General features: G+C 37.5%; 2 protein-coding genes and 2 non-coding genes across 18 annotated transcripts in view; 1 reads left to right on the top strand and 3 right to left on the bottom strand.

Moving 5' to 3' along the window:
- Positions 1-19,808, bottom strand: part of sip3 (septin interacting protein 3) — a 315,555-nt gene that overhangs the window by 196,415 nt on the left and 99,332 nt on the right. The gene's annotated exons all lie outside the window — the stretch shown is intronic.
- Positions 5,643-5,715, bottom strand: TRNAV-CAC (transfer RNA valine (anticodon CAC)). Its single transcript has one exon. It is a non-coding gene; the product is annotated as a tRNA-Val (tRNA).
- Positions 6,150-6,222, bottom strand: TRNAV-CAC (transfer RNA valine (anticodon CAC)). Its single transcript has one exon. It is a non-coding gene; the product is annotated as a tRNA-Val (tRNA).
- Positions 12,951-19,808, top strand: part of LOC136835965 (myosin heavy chain, muscle-like) — a 42,612-nt gene continuing 35,754 nt past the window's right edge. For 8 of the 13 annotated variants that reach the window (XM_067099887.1, XM_067099884.1, XM_067099891.1 and 5 more), the window contains exons 1-2: positions 13,208-13,340; positions 17,569-18,162. In XM_067099887.1, the coding sequence (XP_066955988.1) occupies positions 17,652-18,162 (511 nt within the window). In that variant the 5' untranslated portion in view covers positions 13,208-13,340; positions 17,569-17,651. Of the gene's footprint in view, positions 13,355-17,568; positions 18,163-19,808 lie in introns of all 13 variants that reach the window. The other 5 variants (XM_067099881.1, XM_067099886.1, XM_067099883.1 and 2 more) reach the window with 3 other exon arrangements.

Here is a 19,808-nt window from a genome sequence, read left to right as displayed (position 1 = left end):
TAACACCCCCTCTACTCTCTCTCACTTTTTCCTTTTCTCCTCCCTAACACCTACTCTACTCTCTCTCTCTCTCACTTCCTCTCCCTCCCACCTCTCTCTCTCTCTCCAACCCTCCCTAACTCTTTCCCCTCTTTCTTCTCCATAACACCCCCTCTACTCTCTCTCTCTCTCTCTCTCTCTCTCTCTCTCTCTCTCTCTCACTTCCTTTCCCTCTCTCTTTCTCTCACTTCCTCTTCCTCTCATTCTCTCTCTGTCAGCCCCTTCCCAACGTCCACCCCCTTTGGTGCCATTGATGTCTTACCCCCACAGTATTCTTTTCCAGATAGTAAGTCATATGTAGTATACCAAAATTAGGTATAATAAATTCGTAAAGTTACTAAGTCTACAGGAACAACCATCCCAGTTTCACTGGCAAAACCAGCCCCGTTTCAGGGAAGCCCTTCCACCCCTACCCCCTTCGGTGCTAGTGATTTCTTACCCCACAGTGTTCTTTTCGAGATAGTAAGTCACATGTGTACCAAGTTTGGTTGAAATTGCTCAGTGCGTTTCAGTGTATGTGGAACATACACACACACACACATATACATACATACATCCATATATATATATATATATATATATATATATATATATATATATATATATATATATATATATATATAGATAGATAGATTATGTGAGAACTTTATCTGGGTTTATAGACTGTAAGCATTTTTTTTGGAAAAGTTCATATATAATTTCATTTAAATGGCAAACTCTTAAGTTTTTACACAAGTAATACTCAAGATGTGAACTCTCACAAGTCTCAGGGCCACCAGATTTTGGAAATAAGAATCTATAAGCTTAATAATGATTTCACGTGTGTTTAGAAATTCAATATCCATGAAAACTACGCACCGCTACCCCACTAGAGTGAGGAAAATCAATGTGGTCCCAGTGCATCGCAATATGATGTCTTGAAGTCAAAATCGAAGTCTAATGTCTAAAAAAAAAAAAAAACAAAAGACTCAGAGGGCACACTACTGAGTCCCTGTGAGATGAGGATTTCTAAAGATATTCCAATACATTTATTATGCTAGGCTTTAAATCCCTTGCCTCGGAGGCACGGTTTGAACAAACTTAAACTTACATTTCTTTAGGAAACCTTCGCTTAAGGTTTGTCCTTTCTGGCCCAGCAGTTCAGTATTTCTTAATGTTCTCTTAGACAGGGGCATGGTCCCCATTCCAACAAATGTGAGTCATCTTTATTCAACGATTTTTTGTTCAAAGTTCAGTTGACATTGATCAATTTGATCTGAAGATGTCGAAAAGACATACATACATATATCCAGACATACATACATATTTCGGACAAACTGTTGAGGCAGGGCCACTTGAGCTTTCAGCTAAGGAGAGCTAAAAAGGACAGGCTCAAAGAAAAGAATATTCACCAACAGTTTCGAAACGCTACACCACGTCACTGAAGAGGACACGTGATGTCTCGAAACTGTCAGTGAACTTTACACTAGGATGTCTCTGGAATAACAATGTCTGTAGCAATTATACAGATCCTGAGACAAGACTTAACAAACCTAGTGATGGAAACTCTTCAATGCCACCACTAAGACGCCCTCAGTGCAACCAATAAATATCGGTGCAAGCGATTCACGTCTATATGCTATTGTTTTCTCGTGTTAAATTGAGAAAACAGGTGATTATGACCTTCAGATTCAAAGGAAAAGCTTACCCCCCCGGTGGCGTGCATAGCATCAGTTAGTTATACCTATTTACAGATGCTGGAAATTCAGCATCAATCTCCAGGGCTTTTGAATAATGACTAAGCAATGTTTTAGAAGAACGACTTGGTAACTAACATAGATTTATTTCTACATATTATGATGGAATACAGTATCTCGGTGTCTGGAGCAATTGATTATGCATGGATTATGTGTTTGTGTGGATGTGCTCGTGTACAAGCTAAATTAGTTTACTCAAAAGAGTGACTTTGGTGTTAACGCCACCACTGCGCTGATAAACTACACCTGTTTACTATCAGATCAGAATGGTTGATTAAGAACCAGCATATCTGGGAACTTCAGACTTTATCGAGAAAAAACTACTGTCTCTAGAAATAGTCTATACTAGCTTCTTTTTCATATGCCACTGAATACTTTACTGACAACTCATTTACAGTTAAGAGCTCTTGTAAAACCTGTCCCCGAAGATAACCACAAAACTGATGAACTTGGAACCATCCAGACTTATATCAGCCTTCGGAACCTAAATACCTGTAATTAATGGAATTCTGTGGGATGTGTCAATATTTCCTTTGTTTGTGAGACCAAAACTTCCAAGCAAACTCAATACCAAGTTGCGAGGGGAAAACTGTAATCTTGTAGCAATGGCAAAAACCACAGTTACACAATAAATAACTGTCAATGCAAACGACTGCTCTTTGAGAAAATTTAAATTCTCAAGAAACTGGAACAACATCTAAACTGCGCTAACAGAATTAGCATAATCAACGTAAATAATTAAACTGGAGCAGCTTCATAGAAGTAAAAGAAATAATAAACATGGAAGATTTTCATTTTTCAAGGACAATCTTTTGCAAAGCCATCCAGACAAGAAACCAGAGACTTTGTTTACTTAATCCATACAAAACAAATACCTGGGAGAAGTGAGAGTAAAACCGAATATTTTCAAAGCACGCAAAGTACAAAGGCACTGGGGTGAAAATAAAAATGTTTTGTCCTGTTCGGAGTAAACGGCATCGGTTCTAGTTGGTTCAGGGTGCCTTCCAGTTCACACCTGATTATCAGCTGAAAAAAAGGCAAGCAAAGCACAACAGAAGTTAGGTATTGTACAACTGCCAACATCTGCCAGAGGAACAATAAGAGGTCTTTGAGGACACATGGAGGTTAATGTTAATAAGGCTGAATGAGATCTAACAGCCAGCCTCGGTCTGAGGGATTTTCGTATGCGTGTTTTACTCCACTATTTTATCCGGTTCTCAGGCTTACTTGGAGTAGACATTTAAAAGACGTCTTTCCGATGTATTTAGCGTTTTGAGGGCTTCTTCTGTCTTTCTGCCTTTCCTTTTTTTGTGCGAAAAAAAGGGCGAGGAATAGTTGCAAGGAACATGAAAGTCTTTTACTAATGTGTTTGGTGAAAATCTAACTTCGTTTCGGTGGTTATTCCCTAGAGACGAAATGACCAACATTCTTCAGCTATCAGATCACGCGAACTTTCATCATGATCTTACGAGGACACCCGCATAAGTCGGCATGTTTTCAAGGGCAGTTATCTTTGCAAATACTAAAACTAAATACCTTTTCACGATCAGCAAACATACCTTGACATAAAAAAACCTGAGATTTGAGATTCTACTGTCAGGTAAGCCTCTAGTGGAATCTACTCTCATGTCAATGAATCATCCCAACTATTCACAGCCGATTTTGATCGTGATGAATGACAGGTAGTGTTAACACGCAACGGCACTTCATCATGAAGGTGCCCTTAGTTGTCAGGGCAAAAAACGCCACTTTGGAACGATGCTACGCGTCTTCTAAATGGGTTGCATCAGCCCGCCTTTTTTTTTTTAATTGCGTGGAAAAAGTTTCATACCAAAATGCGTGTTTCTTTTCTTATCAAACAGCTTCTAACACCCGCCAGGCCACCTCTTTCGTCAATAAGTGTGGAAATCGGTAATCGAATAAAGAACAGAATAGAATACAAAATTTAGGCCGAAGGCCAAGCACCGGGACCTATGAGGTGATTGAGCACTGAAAGGAAATTAACGGTAACAAGGTTTGAAAGGTGTAACAAAAGAAAAACCTCGCCTTTGCACTATGAAACAATTGTTAGAAAGAGTGGAAAGTCAGATGAAAGAAAAAGAATATGAACGGATATACAGCAAAAGGAATGAAAGAGGTTACAGCTAGGGCCTAAGGAACGCTGCAGACCCTTAAGTAATGCTTGCTTAAAATGTTATAGATATGAAAGACACCTCTTATTTTTCATCTATATTAGGAGTTTTATTTGGGCATTTTCTTAAATTTATTCTGTTTCTTGTCCATCTTAAATCTTGACCGATTTTCGTTTGCTCACAAATTTTCTGATAACCCATGAAGACTCCTCTCAATCTGATAGCCTAACGATCTCACGTCGTAGCTTATTATATCTGCTTATCCCGTAAGAACTTTGATGCATTCTATCAGTGCTCCTGGCATTCCGATGGCACTTGGAAGGTTTCCCAGCTTCTTGAATTTTAAACTTTACATTTTCTATTCTTCGCAGCCACATAACACCTTCCTTCAACAAGTGTTTTGACATATAGTAATTTATACTTCTCTTTAAACTCTCTCTCTCTCTCTTTACATATATATATATATATATATATATATATATATATATATATATATATATATATATATATATATATATATATATATACACCTCAAATAAAAAAACAAAGCAACTATAATAACCTAATTTGACCTTTAAGCTCAGGATCCAGATCCAGGATAAGCCTTATGTGTAGAGAGTTCACCCAGAAATCCTTGGAACCCCCTACGCTCAGTACCTCCCACAGCCAGGTTGGATATTAAGGCCCTTCCATTCCAAGACCTCTTTCTCTCCATCCATCCAGCGTTTTCTATTTCTTCCTTTCCTCCTTCCACCTAACACTTAGGAATTACATACTTTTTTACACTTAACGATCATTCTCAATTCTCTCCCTATGACCAAACAAATTCAAAATACTTTGGTCCCTCTTCTTTCGTATTCCAACCCTTGTACCAATTCTAAGTATCGCCCACCCTTTCAATTCTTATTACGCCATGCTGCTCAAACAATTCCACTCAATAGCTTTAACTTTTTCCAACTGCATTCAGTATCCAAACTTCAATTCTATAAAGATGATTTGGCTCAACAGTCCCTTTACATGTTTCAACTTCTCTCTTTTTGCTTTGCTTATTCTGTGGAAATGCATCTCACAATTTTAAAAATCAAATAATATAACATATTTATGTTAAACAAATAAAATCTCTTCCCTAACAAAGGACCATTTTTCAGTAATTTTTTGTTTGCTTTGAGTACACGTTCAAAATGATATCTTTACAAATTTGTATCGACACATAATTAAGCAACGTATATTTTATGGAAACTTTGAAAATGCTTATCCCTTCTACCATTTATACTACATGCTTTAAACATATATTACTGAATGCTATAGTTATTGACCTAATGATGTTAGCAATCACTCTGATATCAGCTCTTGCAGGAAAATGTATACATGTGCTCATTTTTTTTTTAATTCACCTTCACTTATTCAAACTAAGACACACCAAATTCTCCCCCTTCTTTATCATTTAAGAGAATCTGACCCTTTCGCAAAAATGTACTGTCATACCTTATACGTATAAAAATTAGTTCAAACATCTGATCACAGTTGACTACCATACCCAAAATATCTTAGCTCAAAAGAATTAAATGTACATAACATTATCACTAGATAGGCAAAAGGATGTTACCAAAATAAAAACAACAAATCTTGCAAGTTTGCTTAAGTTTGACGGATAAGCAAATAAAAACTTAGTAGGTTTAGAGACAGTATTTTACTGGTCTATTCACCTGCTTGAATATAGTTTATTAAAAACACCTGTTTCCGCCCGGGATCGAACCGGGGACCTTGCGCGTGTGAAGCGCACGTGATAACCACTACACTACGGAAACCTGATAACTAACTTGAGACAACAGTTATATTTTATGTGATATTTTCTATTCTTTTATGGTTACAAAAAAATCTGAGTTCTAAATTTGTATAATTCCCTTCAGTAAGTTAGAAAATCTATAAAATACTAAAAACACAGAGGAAAAATAAGTAAACGAATGGAAGAAATACCAATCAAAGGAACTTGGCCTACCAATTGGTAAAATGCACTTTGTAAACAGAACTGGACCATCTCCAAACCGAGCTACAACTGCAGCACAGAAATATATTGATTTTCAACATCAAAATCCTAATCAATACCTGAGGGACTACGTCACGAGTATAAGTGTTCAAGCACGAAAGATCGATTGTTATGTCCATTGGTGGCAACTTGTAACTGAATAACTTTTAATAACACAACTAATTAATTACATCTAGTTAACAGCAGGAAAACACCTGTTTCCGCCCGGGATCGAACCGGGGACCTTGCGCGTGTGAAGCGCACGTGATAACCACTACACTACGGAAACCTGTTTCATAGACTCGCCATTTGCATCAAGAAAACATCCCTAAAGTCTGCAAAACTATTAAGCGTAATCTTATAACTTATCGAGTAACAACCGATGATATTTTAATTAATGAAAACAGAAGCAAGTCGGTGAAACTTTGTAGATCTAAGCTTCTATATATATGCTTGTATTACTGCAGAATAATGTCGTCTGTTCTCATAAATAAAGTACAAATGCGACTGAGAAGACCTGTAATCATAACATTTAATATATATATATATATATATATATATATATATATATATATATATATATATATATATATATATATAGTGTATGTGTATGTCCTGTTTGTTTTCAATTTATTTCAAGCCATATATATATATATATATATATATATATATATATATATATATATATATATATACAGTATATATATATATATATATATATAAAACATACATACATACATATATATATTGTAATATATGTGTATATATATATATATATATATATATATATATATATATATATATATATATATATATATATATATATATATATATATGGCTTGGAAATAAAGTCGAAACCGACCAGGCCCTACACCCCATCTCTTATTTTTTCACCTTTGGTAATATGTAATAAACAAATCACGTGATAAAGTGATTATAATCATACACACACACATATATATATGTATATATGTGTGTGTGTTTGTGTGTATACGAACGTAGATGATAGTGCAATTTTATATACTTAGTTGGGTTCGCCAGGCCAGGGGAAATCTTCCAAGAAGGACAAAGAAGGGCGCTGGCAAACGGTCTGATACCCTCATTCATCTTGTATAAACACTCCGTATGTACAGAAAATGCTCTTCCCTGCAGTCAGTCACCCTCTATATGACGACATACACATAACTATGTCAAAGGTAAAACTTCACCTTCAGAATAAAACTGCAAATCTAACTAAAGTTGATTTATATATGACAAAAATACTTTGGGGATCATGAAGAGGTCATTTTCAAAACCGATATCAAGCTACAAAAAAATCATTGTACCCTACAAAGAAACAAATATAGAATGTATCCAGAACGTCAATTATACCAAAACAAATCTGAAGTGAAAGTTACGACTGAATTGAATTGAATATAGAATTTAGGCCAAAGGCCGAGCACTGGGACCAATGAGGTCATTCAGCGCTGAAACGGAAATTGACAGTAAAAGGTTTGAAAGGTGTAACAAGAAGAAAATCTTGCAGTTGCACTATGAATCAATTATTAAGAGAGGGTGGAAAGTTAGATGGGAGAATGAGAATATGAAAGGAAGTACAGTAAAAGGTGAAAGTTACGATGTCTGGCACTTCCTCTACTCCAGAAAAATATAATCCGCTCAAAATTTAAACAAGAAAAAATCTTCAAAATCTTCCTATTTAAGAGTCACTATGGTCTGCAATCAAACATGCAGATGTGACCAACATAACTTCTCTTGCGCCTGCATAAAATAAAACAGGTTGAACCACCTGTGCCACTTAAATTCCAATGACAAATCTGCCTTTCCACAGTATAGGTTAGAAGATCAAACGATCAGCTAGAAAACAAGAAGCCTTAATTTTGGCGGAGCCTCCTGTAATTAAGCTTAGGTTACGCATGAGAAAATTTAATGACATCCAGCTGAATGCTGTACGTTTGTCCCATTAGATAAATTGCCTTTTTGACTAACGTATGAAGAAGATCTAGGAAAATTAATCTTAGATAGGGAGGAAATATGGAATAAGGTTGCAATGTCGTGAATTCAGGATTCTGACGTTTCAACCAGCGCTTTTCTCCAGAGAACGCTATTTTTTCAAATTTCCCAGAAAGTTACAAACGATGTTTCAGAAAACTCTCAAGTATGAGTTATTGCTTACACTAAATTAACAAGTAAAAAGTGCGCCGAGGTCTTTTCGGCGCTATCCAGTTTTCTGCACAGCCGCAACAGAGTATAATCAAGGTCACCGAAAACAGACCTATCTTTCAGTGGTTTCGGTATAATGCTATATGAGCCACGGCCCATGCAACTTTACCTACGGCCCGGTAGTGGCCTATCCTATAACGTTACCAGAAGCAAGGTTATGGTTAACTTTAACCTTAGATAAAATACTGAGGCTAGAGGGCTGCAATCTGGTACATTTCATGATTGGAGGGTGGCTGATCAACATATCAATTTGCAGCCCTCTAGCCTCAGTAGTTTTTAAGATCTGAGGGCGGACAGAAACAGTGCGGACGGACAAACAAAGCCGGCACAGTAGTTTTCTTTTACAGAAAACTAAAATTTAAATTTTATGAAAAGGCAGTCTTGAGAGACATAAAAACGTCCTCACGATAATTCACTACTGGATAAACTTGACAGGCTTAAAGGTTAAAATTTGCGACGATATTTCCTAAGAGATATTAACAGAAGAAAAGTGCCCAACCGTCTGGTCAAATAGCGTTAGTCTATTAGACTGCCAAACGTAATAGTATTCCTTTGAATTTGGCACTAAACTGCTGAGGAGACAGCGAATCGTCTATGTCCTACCCAATGGACAAAAAGGAAAAAAATCATTAGTGGTAATTGGTTCTCTATTAACAACAAGTAAAACTTGCGCCGAAGTTTCTTCAGCGCATTCGTGTTTTCTGTACAGCTTATAATCAAGGCCACCGAAAATAGATCTATCTTTCGGTGGTCTCGGTATAATGCTGTATGACCCGCGACCCATGAATCTTTAACCACGGCCCGGTGGTGGCCTGACCTATATAGGTGCCAGATGCGTGATTAAGGACAACTTTAACCTTAAATAAAATCAAAACTACTGAGGCTAGAGGTCTGCAATTTGGTATGTTTGATGATTGGAGTATGGGTGATCAACATACAAAATTGCAGCCCTCTAACCCCAGTAGTTTGCAAGATCTGCGGGCGGACAGACAGATATAGTCACAGTCAACAGCATGAACAAATAGGACACCAGGTAGACTCATTAAGTTTAAGAATAAACGCAAATAAACGAAATACAAACCAAGAACACTTTGTTACCCCCTTGGTAGCAGATAGGTTAATGAAGATGGAACAAAAACGGCAACTAGATGAGAAAACGGGATTTCAAGCTGACAGAATTGTATCGTGAAAACTGCAGTCTTCTCACAGTCTCTAAACAGATAACTCAATCAGAAAATTGCAGCCAGTTTCTTGTGGAATTTTTAATGACCAAATAATTTTCATAGTTGTTTAGTAGAAAACTTGCTTCTCCATCCGAGTCATCGGACTCTTTTTATCCTGTCAGACAAGTTTGCGGACTTAAAGTGTCTGTGCAAATTTCGAAGGTTTTGATTTTACAGCTAAAAAGGCCATAAATTTCCATCGCTTGCTTTTTGACCTACACATCCGGAACTAATCGACATGAAATATGAGGCTCTATACATATATGAATGTTGCATATCTTCACGAACATTTCTCAGGACAAGCTCTACAGTTTAACCCTCTTTCCCTCTTCCATGATCTCCATAAAGCTCGTTAACAAGGATCGGCAATAATTCTCCCTTCATTAAAGGACAACCTGCTGTTTGCATTCATACTTCGATATCCAGTTTCCTTCCAACCTGAACATCAAGTGGACTGTTCCATCGACCATCACATCAAACATAACAATAATAATTTCTATCATTATTTCTTATTGTTGAAATAATATGCTGACTGTTCCAGCCTCAAAGAACGAAAATCATCGAGAATATTTTACTCTTTCTCGTGGTTTCTCACTAAGTAGACCCTACCCCAACCCACCCTTCGAACTCTCTCGGTCTTTCTTTGTTGCTGCGAGTTAGTTTTGGCAGCTTGAAAGATTGGATACAAAATAATTATTTAATGAGGGTTCAAGAGTCTGACAAAACGAAAAACAGGTAAAATTTTACTACCCAGTAAGAGTGAAGCACTTGCAACAACGATGAGAAACTTACTCGCCAAGTTTATTAAAATATTGTCACCATAAATTTCTCGTTGCTGAGGCGTTCTGAGAGTGAATGTTCATTGCATCGATAAGTATCATTTAATAAGATTAACATTACGACATTCAAGAATTTCATTACACTTAACTTGTCGTCAGTTTAGTAATAACTGGCGAAATGAAGTAGCAACTGCAGGTACCCATCTGCCTTCATTTAAACTTTTTTTTTAACCTCCCCCCCAAAAAAAAACCTTAAGCTGAAAAGTACATAACCAGTCATTTTGGAAATACCAGATTGTTTTGGGGATTTAAGAAGGCTTCTCAAGATTAAGATACGATAATAACGCCGTAATCTCTAGTCCCCATGGGAAAATTAATATTGGTATAGGACTCTGCATATTTAAGTACCGTCAGCGTATGTCACGCAGTACACAGTAAGCATTAAGGTTCTTTGCAGCGTCCCTTCGGCCCCTAGCTGTAGCCCCTTTCATTCCTTCTACTGTACCCCCGTTCATATTCTCTTTTCTTCTACCTTACGTTCCACTCTCCCTAAAATTGTTTCAATATTAATTTCGGCGCTGAATGGCCTCATACGTTCCAGCGCTTGGTCTTTGGCCTAAAATATATATTTCCAATTCCAAGTTCCACTGCACCCCTCGGAAAACCTTAAAGCTTCCGACCTAGTTGCCGTCCCAACTTCTTCACTAAATTCGTATCATATCATATATTTTTTAAGGTCTTTCCAACGAGTTCGACAATGTTGAGCTGTCAAGAGGTCTCTGACACTCCGATGTAATGTCCGGAAGAAAAGAAAAATGGAAAAAATAACTTAAACGCTGACTTCCAGAAATTTATCTCTAAAATGGAAATTTCTTCCCCATACAAATTGACCTGCAGTTTGTAAGAAAATAATGATCTCGATTTTTCTACTTGAGCATTCACTGTTTGAAATCAATTAATAACAGCTTCCAGTATCCAGATGCTGGCTTCCACATTTACCGGCAAGATGAGAATAGATCTCCTGAAACTTTTACTTCTAATAATGTTAATAATCTATATTTAATTTACTCTCTCTCTCTCTCTCTCTCTCTCTCTCTCTCTCTCTCTCTCTCTCTCTCTCTCTCTCTCTCTCTCTCTCTCATTTACGCAAAAAATACAGAATGCTGATTTAGCTGCATGTCGTAGAAGTCTACCCAACTCATGTTTTCGTGAAAGCTGGACCAAAACGTGCAGCTACCTTTGGATACAAGTCTTTCTATACGAAATTCGGTAAACGATAACATAATGGTATTCTTTATCACACTGCATACGGCTCCCAATAAAACGAACGCTTTATACCGAATTTTCTAACAGCGCAAGATTTCCAAGAAGTTCGGACATAAAATAAAATAATAAAAGAAAAAGTATTATAAATTTCACCAAATAATGTACCTGAATTTTTGACCTTCCAGATCGCACATAAATATGCTGGCTGGCTGATTGGTTAGTCTCAACCTGCCGTCATTTTAATCATATAATATTGGATATAAAATACTCATACCTGTTAAAAGAGAAAATCTATGCTTTATAAAAGACGGTCTTCTTCTCTGACTTATAGCTGAAGTGCTTTAATTTATTTCGGCAGAAACTCACCAGGATAAGAATTTTTCTCCAAATTCGTTCTTCAAAGGATTTTCGACCATATTGAAATGTATCTCAAGATTGGAAAATGCTTTGATATAAACCTTGATGAAGCAGAAGAAAGGGGAAGTCTAGACTTTCCATGAACTTTCAGTGTAAATGTTAGGAACGTTCTTTACACACATGGACATACTCTTCACTTCACTTTATTTCTCTCTTCTCTCTCTCTCTCTCTCTCTCTCTCTCTCTCTCTCTCTCTATGTATATATATATATATATATATATATATATATATATATATATATATATATATATATATATATATATATATATATATATATATATATATATATAATGTATGTATATAATGCATGGAATTTATGAATATATAAAAATACATTTTGCTAATTTTAGATTAAATTTTCCAAGGAAAAATAAAGTTCATTAGCAAAAGGACACAGATACACATGAAGAACGGACGCAAAACACCTTCGTACATTCATAGGAAAATCTACGAAACAAGGCGATGATGAATTCTTCTGGTCCACGGAAGTAAAAAACGTGTCACAGTCGGAATTAAATCAACTTTAAATCGAAGTGTTAAAGAGACTACTTAGCACACCCTCGTTAGATATAAAACTCCGTTCTCGTACCAAGCCCTGGAGACTAACAGACTAAATACGGTCGAATCATACTGCATAGAAACAATCCCGTAAAGGTTCAAGTATCTAAAGCATTTTCCGTTCATGAGATTAACTGCCAGAGAGACATAGAAAGAAAGCACAGTTTAAATTGGTTTCAATGTCACATTATCTTAGCTTGAACAAGACAAAAGATTTCTTCGTGTAGGTTGATCCGTATTCATAAAATCCTCCGGTAAGAGGTAACTAATCAAATCCCAACCAGGAATATGAGTTCGGCTGGTTCTACAGTTACCTTCAGTTTTGTATTCAGTTTTTTTTTTTTTTTTTTTTTTGAGACAGCAAACAGTTCGAATTCCGCAACGATGAATTAACGAACAGGTTAAATGTCCTGAGGAATCTGCACCGCATCTATCAGAGAATAAAGATGAAGAATCCAGCCACGGTTGCTCGGGTTCATGAATTCCAACGCTGAAGTTTAGGATAAACCGGCTGATTTTGGCTGAACTGACGTTGATGCTTAATGATGCAGATGAGTCTGCCTCCCTTGGGAGCACCGGCGAGAGGCGAGTCCCTTTTAGAAACAACCCCAAACTCTCCTTCCACCCCTTCTCTTGCTCCCTCCCCCTTTCCGCAGTCACAATCTCCAACCTAGATTCTTGGCTCCAACACCCCCTCCATCCACCGAAAAAGGCAGAAGGCGCTACGTCACCCGGAGAAAAAGATATCCATATGATATATCCATACAACCGCCTCTCTGATTGGTCAGACGGGGCACGAAAGGCGTATCCCGAAAAAGCAGCAGCCAATCACGACCGCGAATGCAAACCGCTTTGCCACCACTCGCCTGATACAGGATCACATTGCAGTTGGTACATAAAGGGTTCTCACCTCGCGGTTCCGGACAGAACGGCTTTCGATCGTGTAAGTGGAGCAAGGTATTATTTCGTTTGTTTGTTTCCTGGGAGGCCGGTAGGGTCTGTGTGTCGGATCAACGTAAGAAGTACCAGTGTGTGTCTGTGTATGTGACCTTTTTTTTTAATCTTCCCCCAGAAGACTGGCCTCCCTCCTCAAAGGATATCCACTAAAAGTGATTTCGTTCACGTGCGCATTACACTATGTGCCAAACTGCACGCCGAGCCCCTTCCGACAAACCAGACAGAGCTCGGGAGAGGGCACAGGAAACGCTTTGATATGTCGCTGTAACTTCTTGGAAACAGTTTAGCTCAGCCTTTTTCCTGTTTTTTTTTTTATATACAGGGTGTAAAAAATTTTGAACTAACCATTATTGTTACTCATGTCCAAGAAATTCACACAAACTGATCTACACAGTGACTCAAGCCCAAATACACGCCCTCATCCAGACAAAATTAAGTCGTTTTCTTGTTTGACGATGGCAGATATTCTAACTTTTCCAAACAATTCTTTTATGTTCTTATTGTCCCTTGAAAATGCAATTCCTATTCGCCTCATTAATTTACCGAAATAACCACAGATTTCGAATGGGACTCAAAGCTGAAATCTCCCCTATTAAACGACGTGATAGATCTGGACCCATTCCAATTGTCACCTTGAAGGTTAGCAAACCATTACTCTCACGACTTTAAAAGCCTAGATATTGGCTGACCCCTCTGCCAATTCTGCAGGATAAGACGCAGTATAATATCTGATGGGTCGTCTCATTAAATGTGCCGCCCGTCACCTCTCCCTAGAAGTAATGAGATGTGCTAGTGGTGAGACAAATTTTTTTTAGCATTAAACACTTATTAGTACTGATCTTTTTGAATAAATAGTGGGCATTCTTAAATCTTTTTTTTTTAGTCAGCTATTGATTTCATCTTGGTCTATGTGAATCAACGTTGCATAATTTTTTGCTAAAACCGTTCACTGCCAAAACGGCCCTTAATATGATCCCCATTAATCAAATTATTTTTAAATTCCGAACAATGCGTTCTGTGTCGTCACAAGGGTTGAAATGACCCACCGTAATGCATAGTCTGACACGTTCTCACAAGCAGTTAATCTTCATGGCAGTAAAACCATTCTGTCGTCATCTCCTTCCATTTCTAAGTGCCGCAAAAGAGTAAACGCAAACGACATAACATAGACCTGAATCCAAATTCCCAAAATATTTCCAGCGTCAGCATCCTAAGTGGGTTTTGCCAAGACAGCTGAAAGAGGGCGAGATGGGAGGCCCATCTCGCAACCAGCAAACAGCCAGGGGGCATCAAAATCACTCACCCACCTCCACAGCTGACTTGAGTTGGAAGGCCGAAGGCACCTGCAGAGCAAAGGAAAGGAGACGAAAAAAGGAAGAGAGAAAACTCTTCGTATAAATAACAACTTCGAGGCTCCGCTCCTCTATCTCAGGCACCCAGGTGCCAAGTTTGCCTCTTCGCCCTCTCACTCTATGCGGCACTTCACCCACCTATCATCCAGCGGCTCTGTGCCCATAGCTCCACCTCCTGCCCACTCACTCATCCACCCACCCACAAACCCACCCGCCCACACCTCCCCACACCTGCGACTCATATCTCCCGCTCCCCCCCACCCCCGTTCCGTAGGGTGGCAAATTTAGAACCACACCCAGTTTCCCTTCTTTAGTTCTCCTGCAGCAGGTAAAGGGAGAAGGTAGGGCACTTATCGTCTGCATCTGTGTGTGTCCCTTGTGTCTCACTGTTCACTTAGCCTTTTAAGGACTCCGTCTTCGCGGCTACATTTCGCAGATGAAAAGCGAGAGAACCTCTTTAAATTGCAACAGTAAAAAAACACTTCAATTAATTTTAATTAAGTGCAAGAGGATCTAGTTATGCCTGACTTGTGAAGCCAATACAGTGATGATCTGATTTAGCTTATGATCTGGTACGTGTTAGTGAGGAAACATGCATACAAACCTCTCCCCCTACACACTCACACATACATATACATATATACATTTCATATATATATACATATATATATATATATATATATATATATATATATATATATATATATATATATATATATATATATATATATATATATATATATATATATATATATGTGTATAGAATCTACTCATCACTTTTTACCAGACACATATGTAACTGTATTAATCAAAATGCCCTCTAAACTTCTCGATTTCTTCACACTTTTTGTATGTACTTGTCGCTACAGAGTCTTATGGTTCAAATGAAGAAATTCTGACGTTCGTAGCAGGATTCGAAACAGTGACGAGCGTGGCCAAAAAGTGTGAGGAAATCGAGAAGTTAAGAGGGCATTGTGGTTACTACAATTATTTACATAATAATAAGTATTTTTAACACAGTTTATTGCCCCAAGCTCTTCATAGCACAAACAGAGAAAAGAATAACCATAAAATGAACGTACCGCATACCCCTCATGTTATCAATAAGGCTGTGTTGTGAACCTTACTGACGTAATGGTTGGGATTTTGAGGAACGATGTGATCATTCTTGATTAACACTGAAAAGGAGGTAACGAAAACCTTCTGCATTAAAAGAAAGATGTGGACATGATTTTTACGAATTTAAGCGTATGTGCCCATATACACGTGTAGTATTTGCATATTTAATGATATACGCAAGCGAATTGAAATCCCGTAAAAATCCCGTAAGGTTGTGATAACGGCTAATCCTTACAATAAAAAACAATGGAATTGTAATTGAAATTGTAATTCTAACCCATATCTCGTCGTGTTAGTTAGATAAAGCGGTAACAAATCTGAAAAAGTAACACCCTCTGACCACGTTAATGCATTAAATATTTTGTGAACAAATTAAATCGTATATAACTGGATTTTATAGGATCTACGGAAAATCCCTTGCAAGTTCCGTATTACTCCTTTCCAAGTTGAAATAATGACGTCCATCTAAGTACATTGATTAATGGAAGCATTGTTCTTAGAATAAAGTGGGGTTTCTAATAAACAATAAATTCTAAGAAAAGAATAGTTTCAATGACTATCAAGTTCTCTTCACATAATAATTCATAATTCTCACTAAAAAAGTTCTCGAACATTAAAACAGCCATCTCAATTAATTGCTTCGTTACTTCCTTTGGTGTTAAAAAAGTTTCAGGGCGTTTTCTTTTTTACATGTAGACTTACTGATTCTGCAAAAAATAACTGTGGCATCACAGCCGTCAAGGTCATCGATGAAGAATGCCACATTACTCATTCCAAAGGAAGGTGATACTTTAGTTACAGTTTGTTTCTTTGTAATTCTGCAATTTTGTTGTATTAACTTACATAATTTGATATTACACAACTATGTACATATGCACCAATAATTAAGTCTTTACACCCTACAGAACCAAAAATTAACGAACCCAAAGTAGGCATACAAGTCTGATAAATAAAAAACTTAGTCATGCCGTAGTTACTGTGTACGTTGATGTCGAATTGCCATCGTAAGACATAAAAACCTATGAAGGCCAGACTCCCTCCACCAGGATAAATATCGCTGTTGCTCTTACGCTTTTCTTCACAAACAGCATGAAACCGTAGTTTTCTCTGAATATGTGTGGTGATAATAAAGGTAAAATCCTAAATCCAGATCAAGGTTTTCACTGTTCCCCGAACACAATAAATCACCAAAATGGACTCTTAAAACTAGTCACTATTTTTTTATATGTTAACAGACAGACAGAAGGGTCTAACAAAAATTTAATCTCTTTGGCGGAAGTAATGAAGAAAAAAGAATTTTCATGTCAGTAAATTCAAAATAAAATTATTTCTATGTCTGGGGAGGCTTGAAATAACACCGAAATTTAATTCGCAACTAAATAATATGTTAGGTCAAAGAGTACCTAGAATCAGTCACTATGTCTAAAGGAATCTGTAAAGGAGTGCTAACTGCTCCATACAAACTAAATTAGGAATGCCTGTAAACATCTGGAATTACCGCCTATTGGTTTTAATAATGACACTGTCGCAATCACCTTTGTAGCAATAAGGAATTCCAAACTTAAAATTAACTCCAAATATGTCTCTTTATAATTAGGACCTTTCTTCTCATGCAATTTCAGAGTGAGCATATCGAATAACAAATCTCGTCGAACAATCCGCTTTTAATGTAATAGTTTTTATGCATCAGAACAACTGTCCTGCAAGGATGGCCTTATCATCTGCCTCTCCTTCCTCCCACAGGAAAGTTCCAGGGCTGTTCTGGCGTGCCCTTGTGTGTCTGACCTGACTTCGACTGTCTCAATCCACAACTACCAACACCAACCATGCCTGGCCATATCGTAAAGAGTACCGGTCCCGACCCCGACCCAACCGAGTACCTCTACGTGTCCCTGGAACAGAAACGTATCGACCAGACCAAGCCCTACGATGCCAAGAAGGCTTGCTGGGTGCCCGACGAGAAGGAGGGCTACGTCCTCGGTGAGATCCAGGGCACCAAGGGCGACTTGGTGACCGTTGGACTCAGCGGCGGCGAAACCAAGAACTTCAAGAAGGACCTCGTCTGCCAAGTGAACCCTCCCAAGTACGAGAAATGCGAGGACATGTCCAACTTGACTTACTTGAACGACGCCTCCGTCCTGTACAACCTCAAGGCTCGCTACGTGACAAAGCTCATCTACACCTACTCCGGCCTCTTCTGCGTCGCCATCAACCCCTACAAGAGGTACCCCATCTACACCAACCGCGTCGTCAAGATCTACCAAGGCAAGAGGCGTAATGAAGTCCCACCCCACATCTTCGCCATTGCTGACGGCGCCTACATGGACATGTTGCAGAGTAAGTCTCATTCGTTGCAGTTCTCTACCTCAAAATATTATAAGAGATAACGAGTTTTAAAAACCTAGAGTAAAAAAAAAAATATATATATATATATATATATATATATATATATATATATATATATATATATATATATATATATATATATATATATGTAATTTATATGTATATATTTATATATATTTATATATATATATTTATATATATATATATATATTGATATACTTATATGTATGTCTATTAGCTGAAGCCACAGGGAAAGTTTAAGAAGAAATGACAGAGTGCCATAGACTTTCGTGTATTTTAACACATCTTAGGGGCACATCTTTGTGCCCCGAAGATGTGTTAAAATACACGAAAGTACTTGCACTCTGTCATTTCTTTTTAAACTTTCCCTGTGGCTTCAGCTAGTACACTAAAATCACGTGCTTATATTTGTGATTTCTTAGGAGTATATATATATATATATATATATATATATATATATATATATATATATATATATATATATATATATGTGTGTGTGTGTGTGTGTGTGTGTGTGTGTGTGTATATGTGTATATATATAATATATATATCATTATGCCCAAATTCTCTCTTTCTCTCTCTGTAAATTGTAATTGTAATAAATATAAGGCCCTCATTCTGTTCTTAACACTTTTTTGAAACGTTTATCACTGCAAAATCCGAGATCAATAAGGAAGAATGTGAGGAAATTCGGACTTCCGTAGCAGGATTCGAACCCGCATCTAGAGTACCAGGTTGCCAACGTGACCTAGTTCTGATACTCCGGATGCGGGTTCGAACCTTGCTACGGACGTAAGAAAATCTTCATATTCTTGCATTTGAATCTCAAGTTTTGTAGTGACAGCGTGTCCAAAAATGTTAAAGAGGGCATTGTGGGTACGTGTGTATACGAAGCACTTTTTTACCTGCATATTTATATTCATATATATCAATCCTCACATGAGCAGGAAGACGATATACCAAGATTTTTTTCTTTATTGTGCGTCATTTTATGCTAGTTTTACCTTGTCTTGCAATTTAGACGAAAGCTCGGTAATGTTGACATAATATATATCTATCTAAATGTAACATATGCATGTATGCATATGAGTTCATAGGTACAAAGTATAAATTTTGCTGCAGAACGATAGCTTATTAGTACTTCTAATTTCTTATTATGTCAACACTTCTTAAGAAAACTTAACAAATGAAGGAACCGATGGTTAAACGAACTGGCGGGCAAAAAATACCGGATAAAAATTCTCCCCCAAGAAACTGCATGGTGGAGAATGAAAAGGTGTTAGAGGGGGACGGGATAGGGTGAAGGGGCGGTCAGCACCCAGTCTATTTTAGATCTGGTTGGCACTGATCTCCCACCCTCTCTGGCACCCAGTCAGCCATTTGCCTTATATGGCCATACTCAACTCCAACTCCTTTTACATGACTATCGCGCAGCTGTCTGCCCCTGCGTTCTTGACGATTAAATCCTTATGAAGATTTGGGATGGTTAAGATTAACGTAAACCATTTACGGTAAAACAGTATTATCGTCTTCATTATTCCTGATCAAAGGCTGAATAAAAAATAATTATGCTTTTGTTGGCAACGGAACACATTTCCATAGAAATACGAATACCT

This window comes from Macrobrachium rosenbergii, chromosome 55 (genome assembly GCF_040412425.1).
Source record: "Macrobrachium rosenbergii isolate ZJJX-2024 chromosome 55, ASM4041242v1, whole genome shotgun sequence".
Lineage (NCBI taxonomy): Eukaryota > Metazoa > Arthropoda > Malacostraca > Decapoda > Palaemonidae > Macrobrachium > Macrobrachium rosenbergii.
This window is presented reverse-complemented; position numbering and strand designations above follow the sequence as displayed.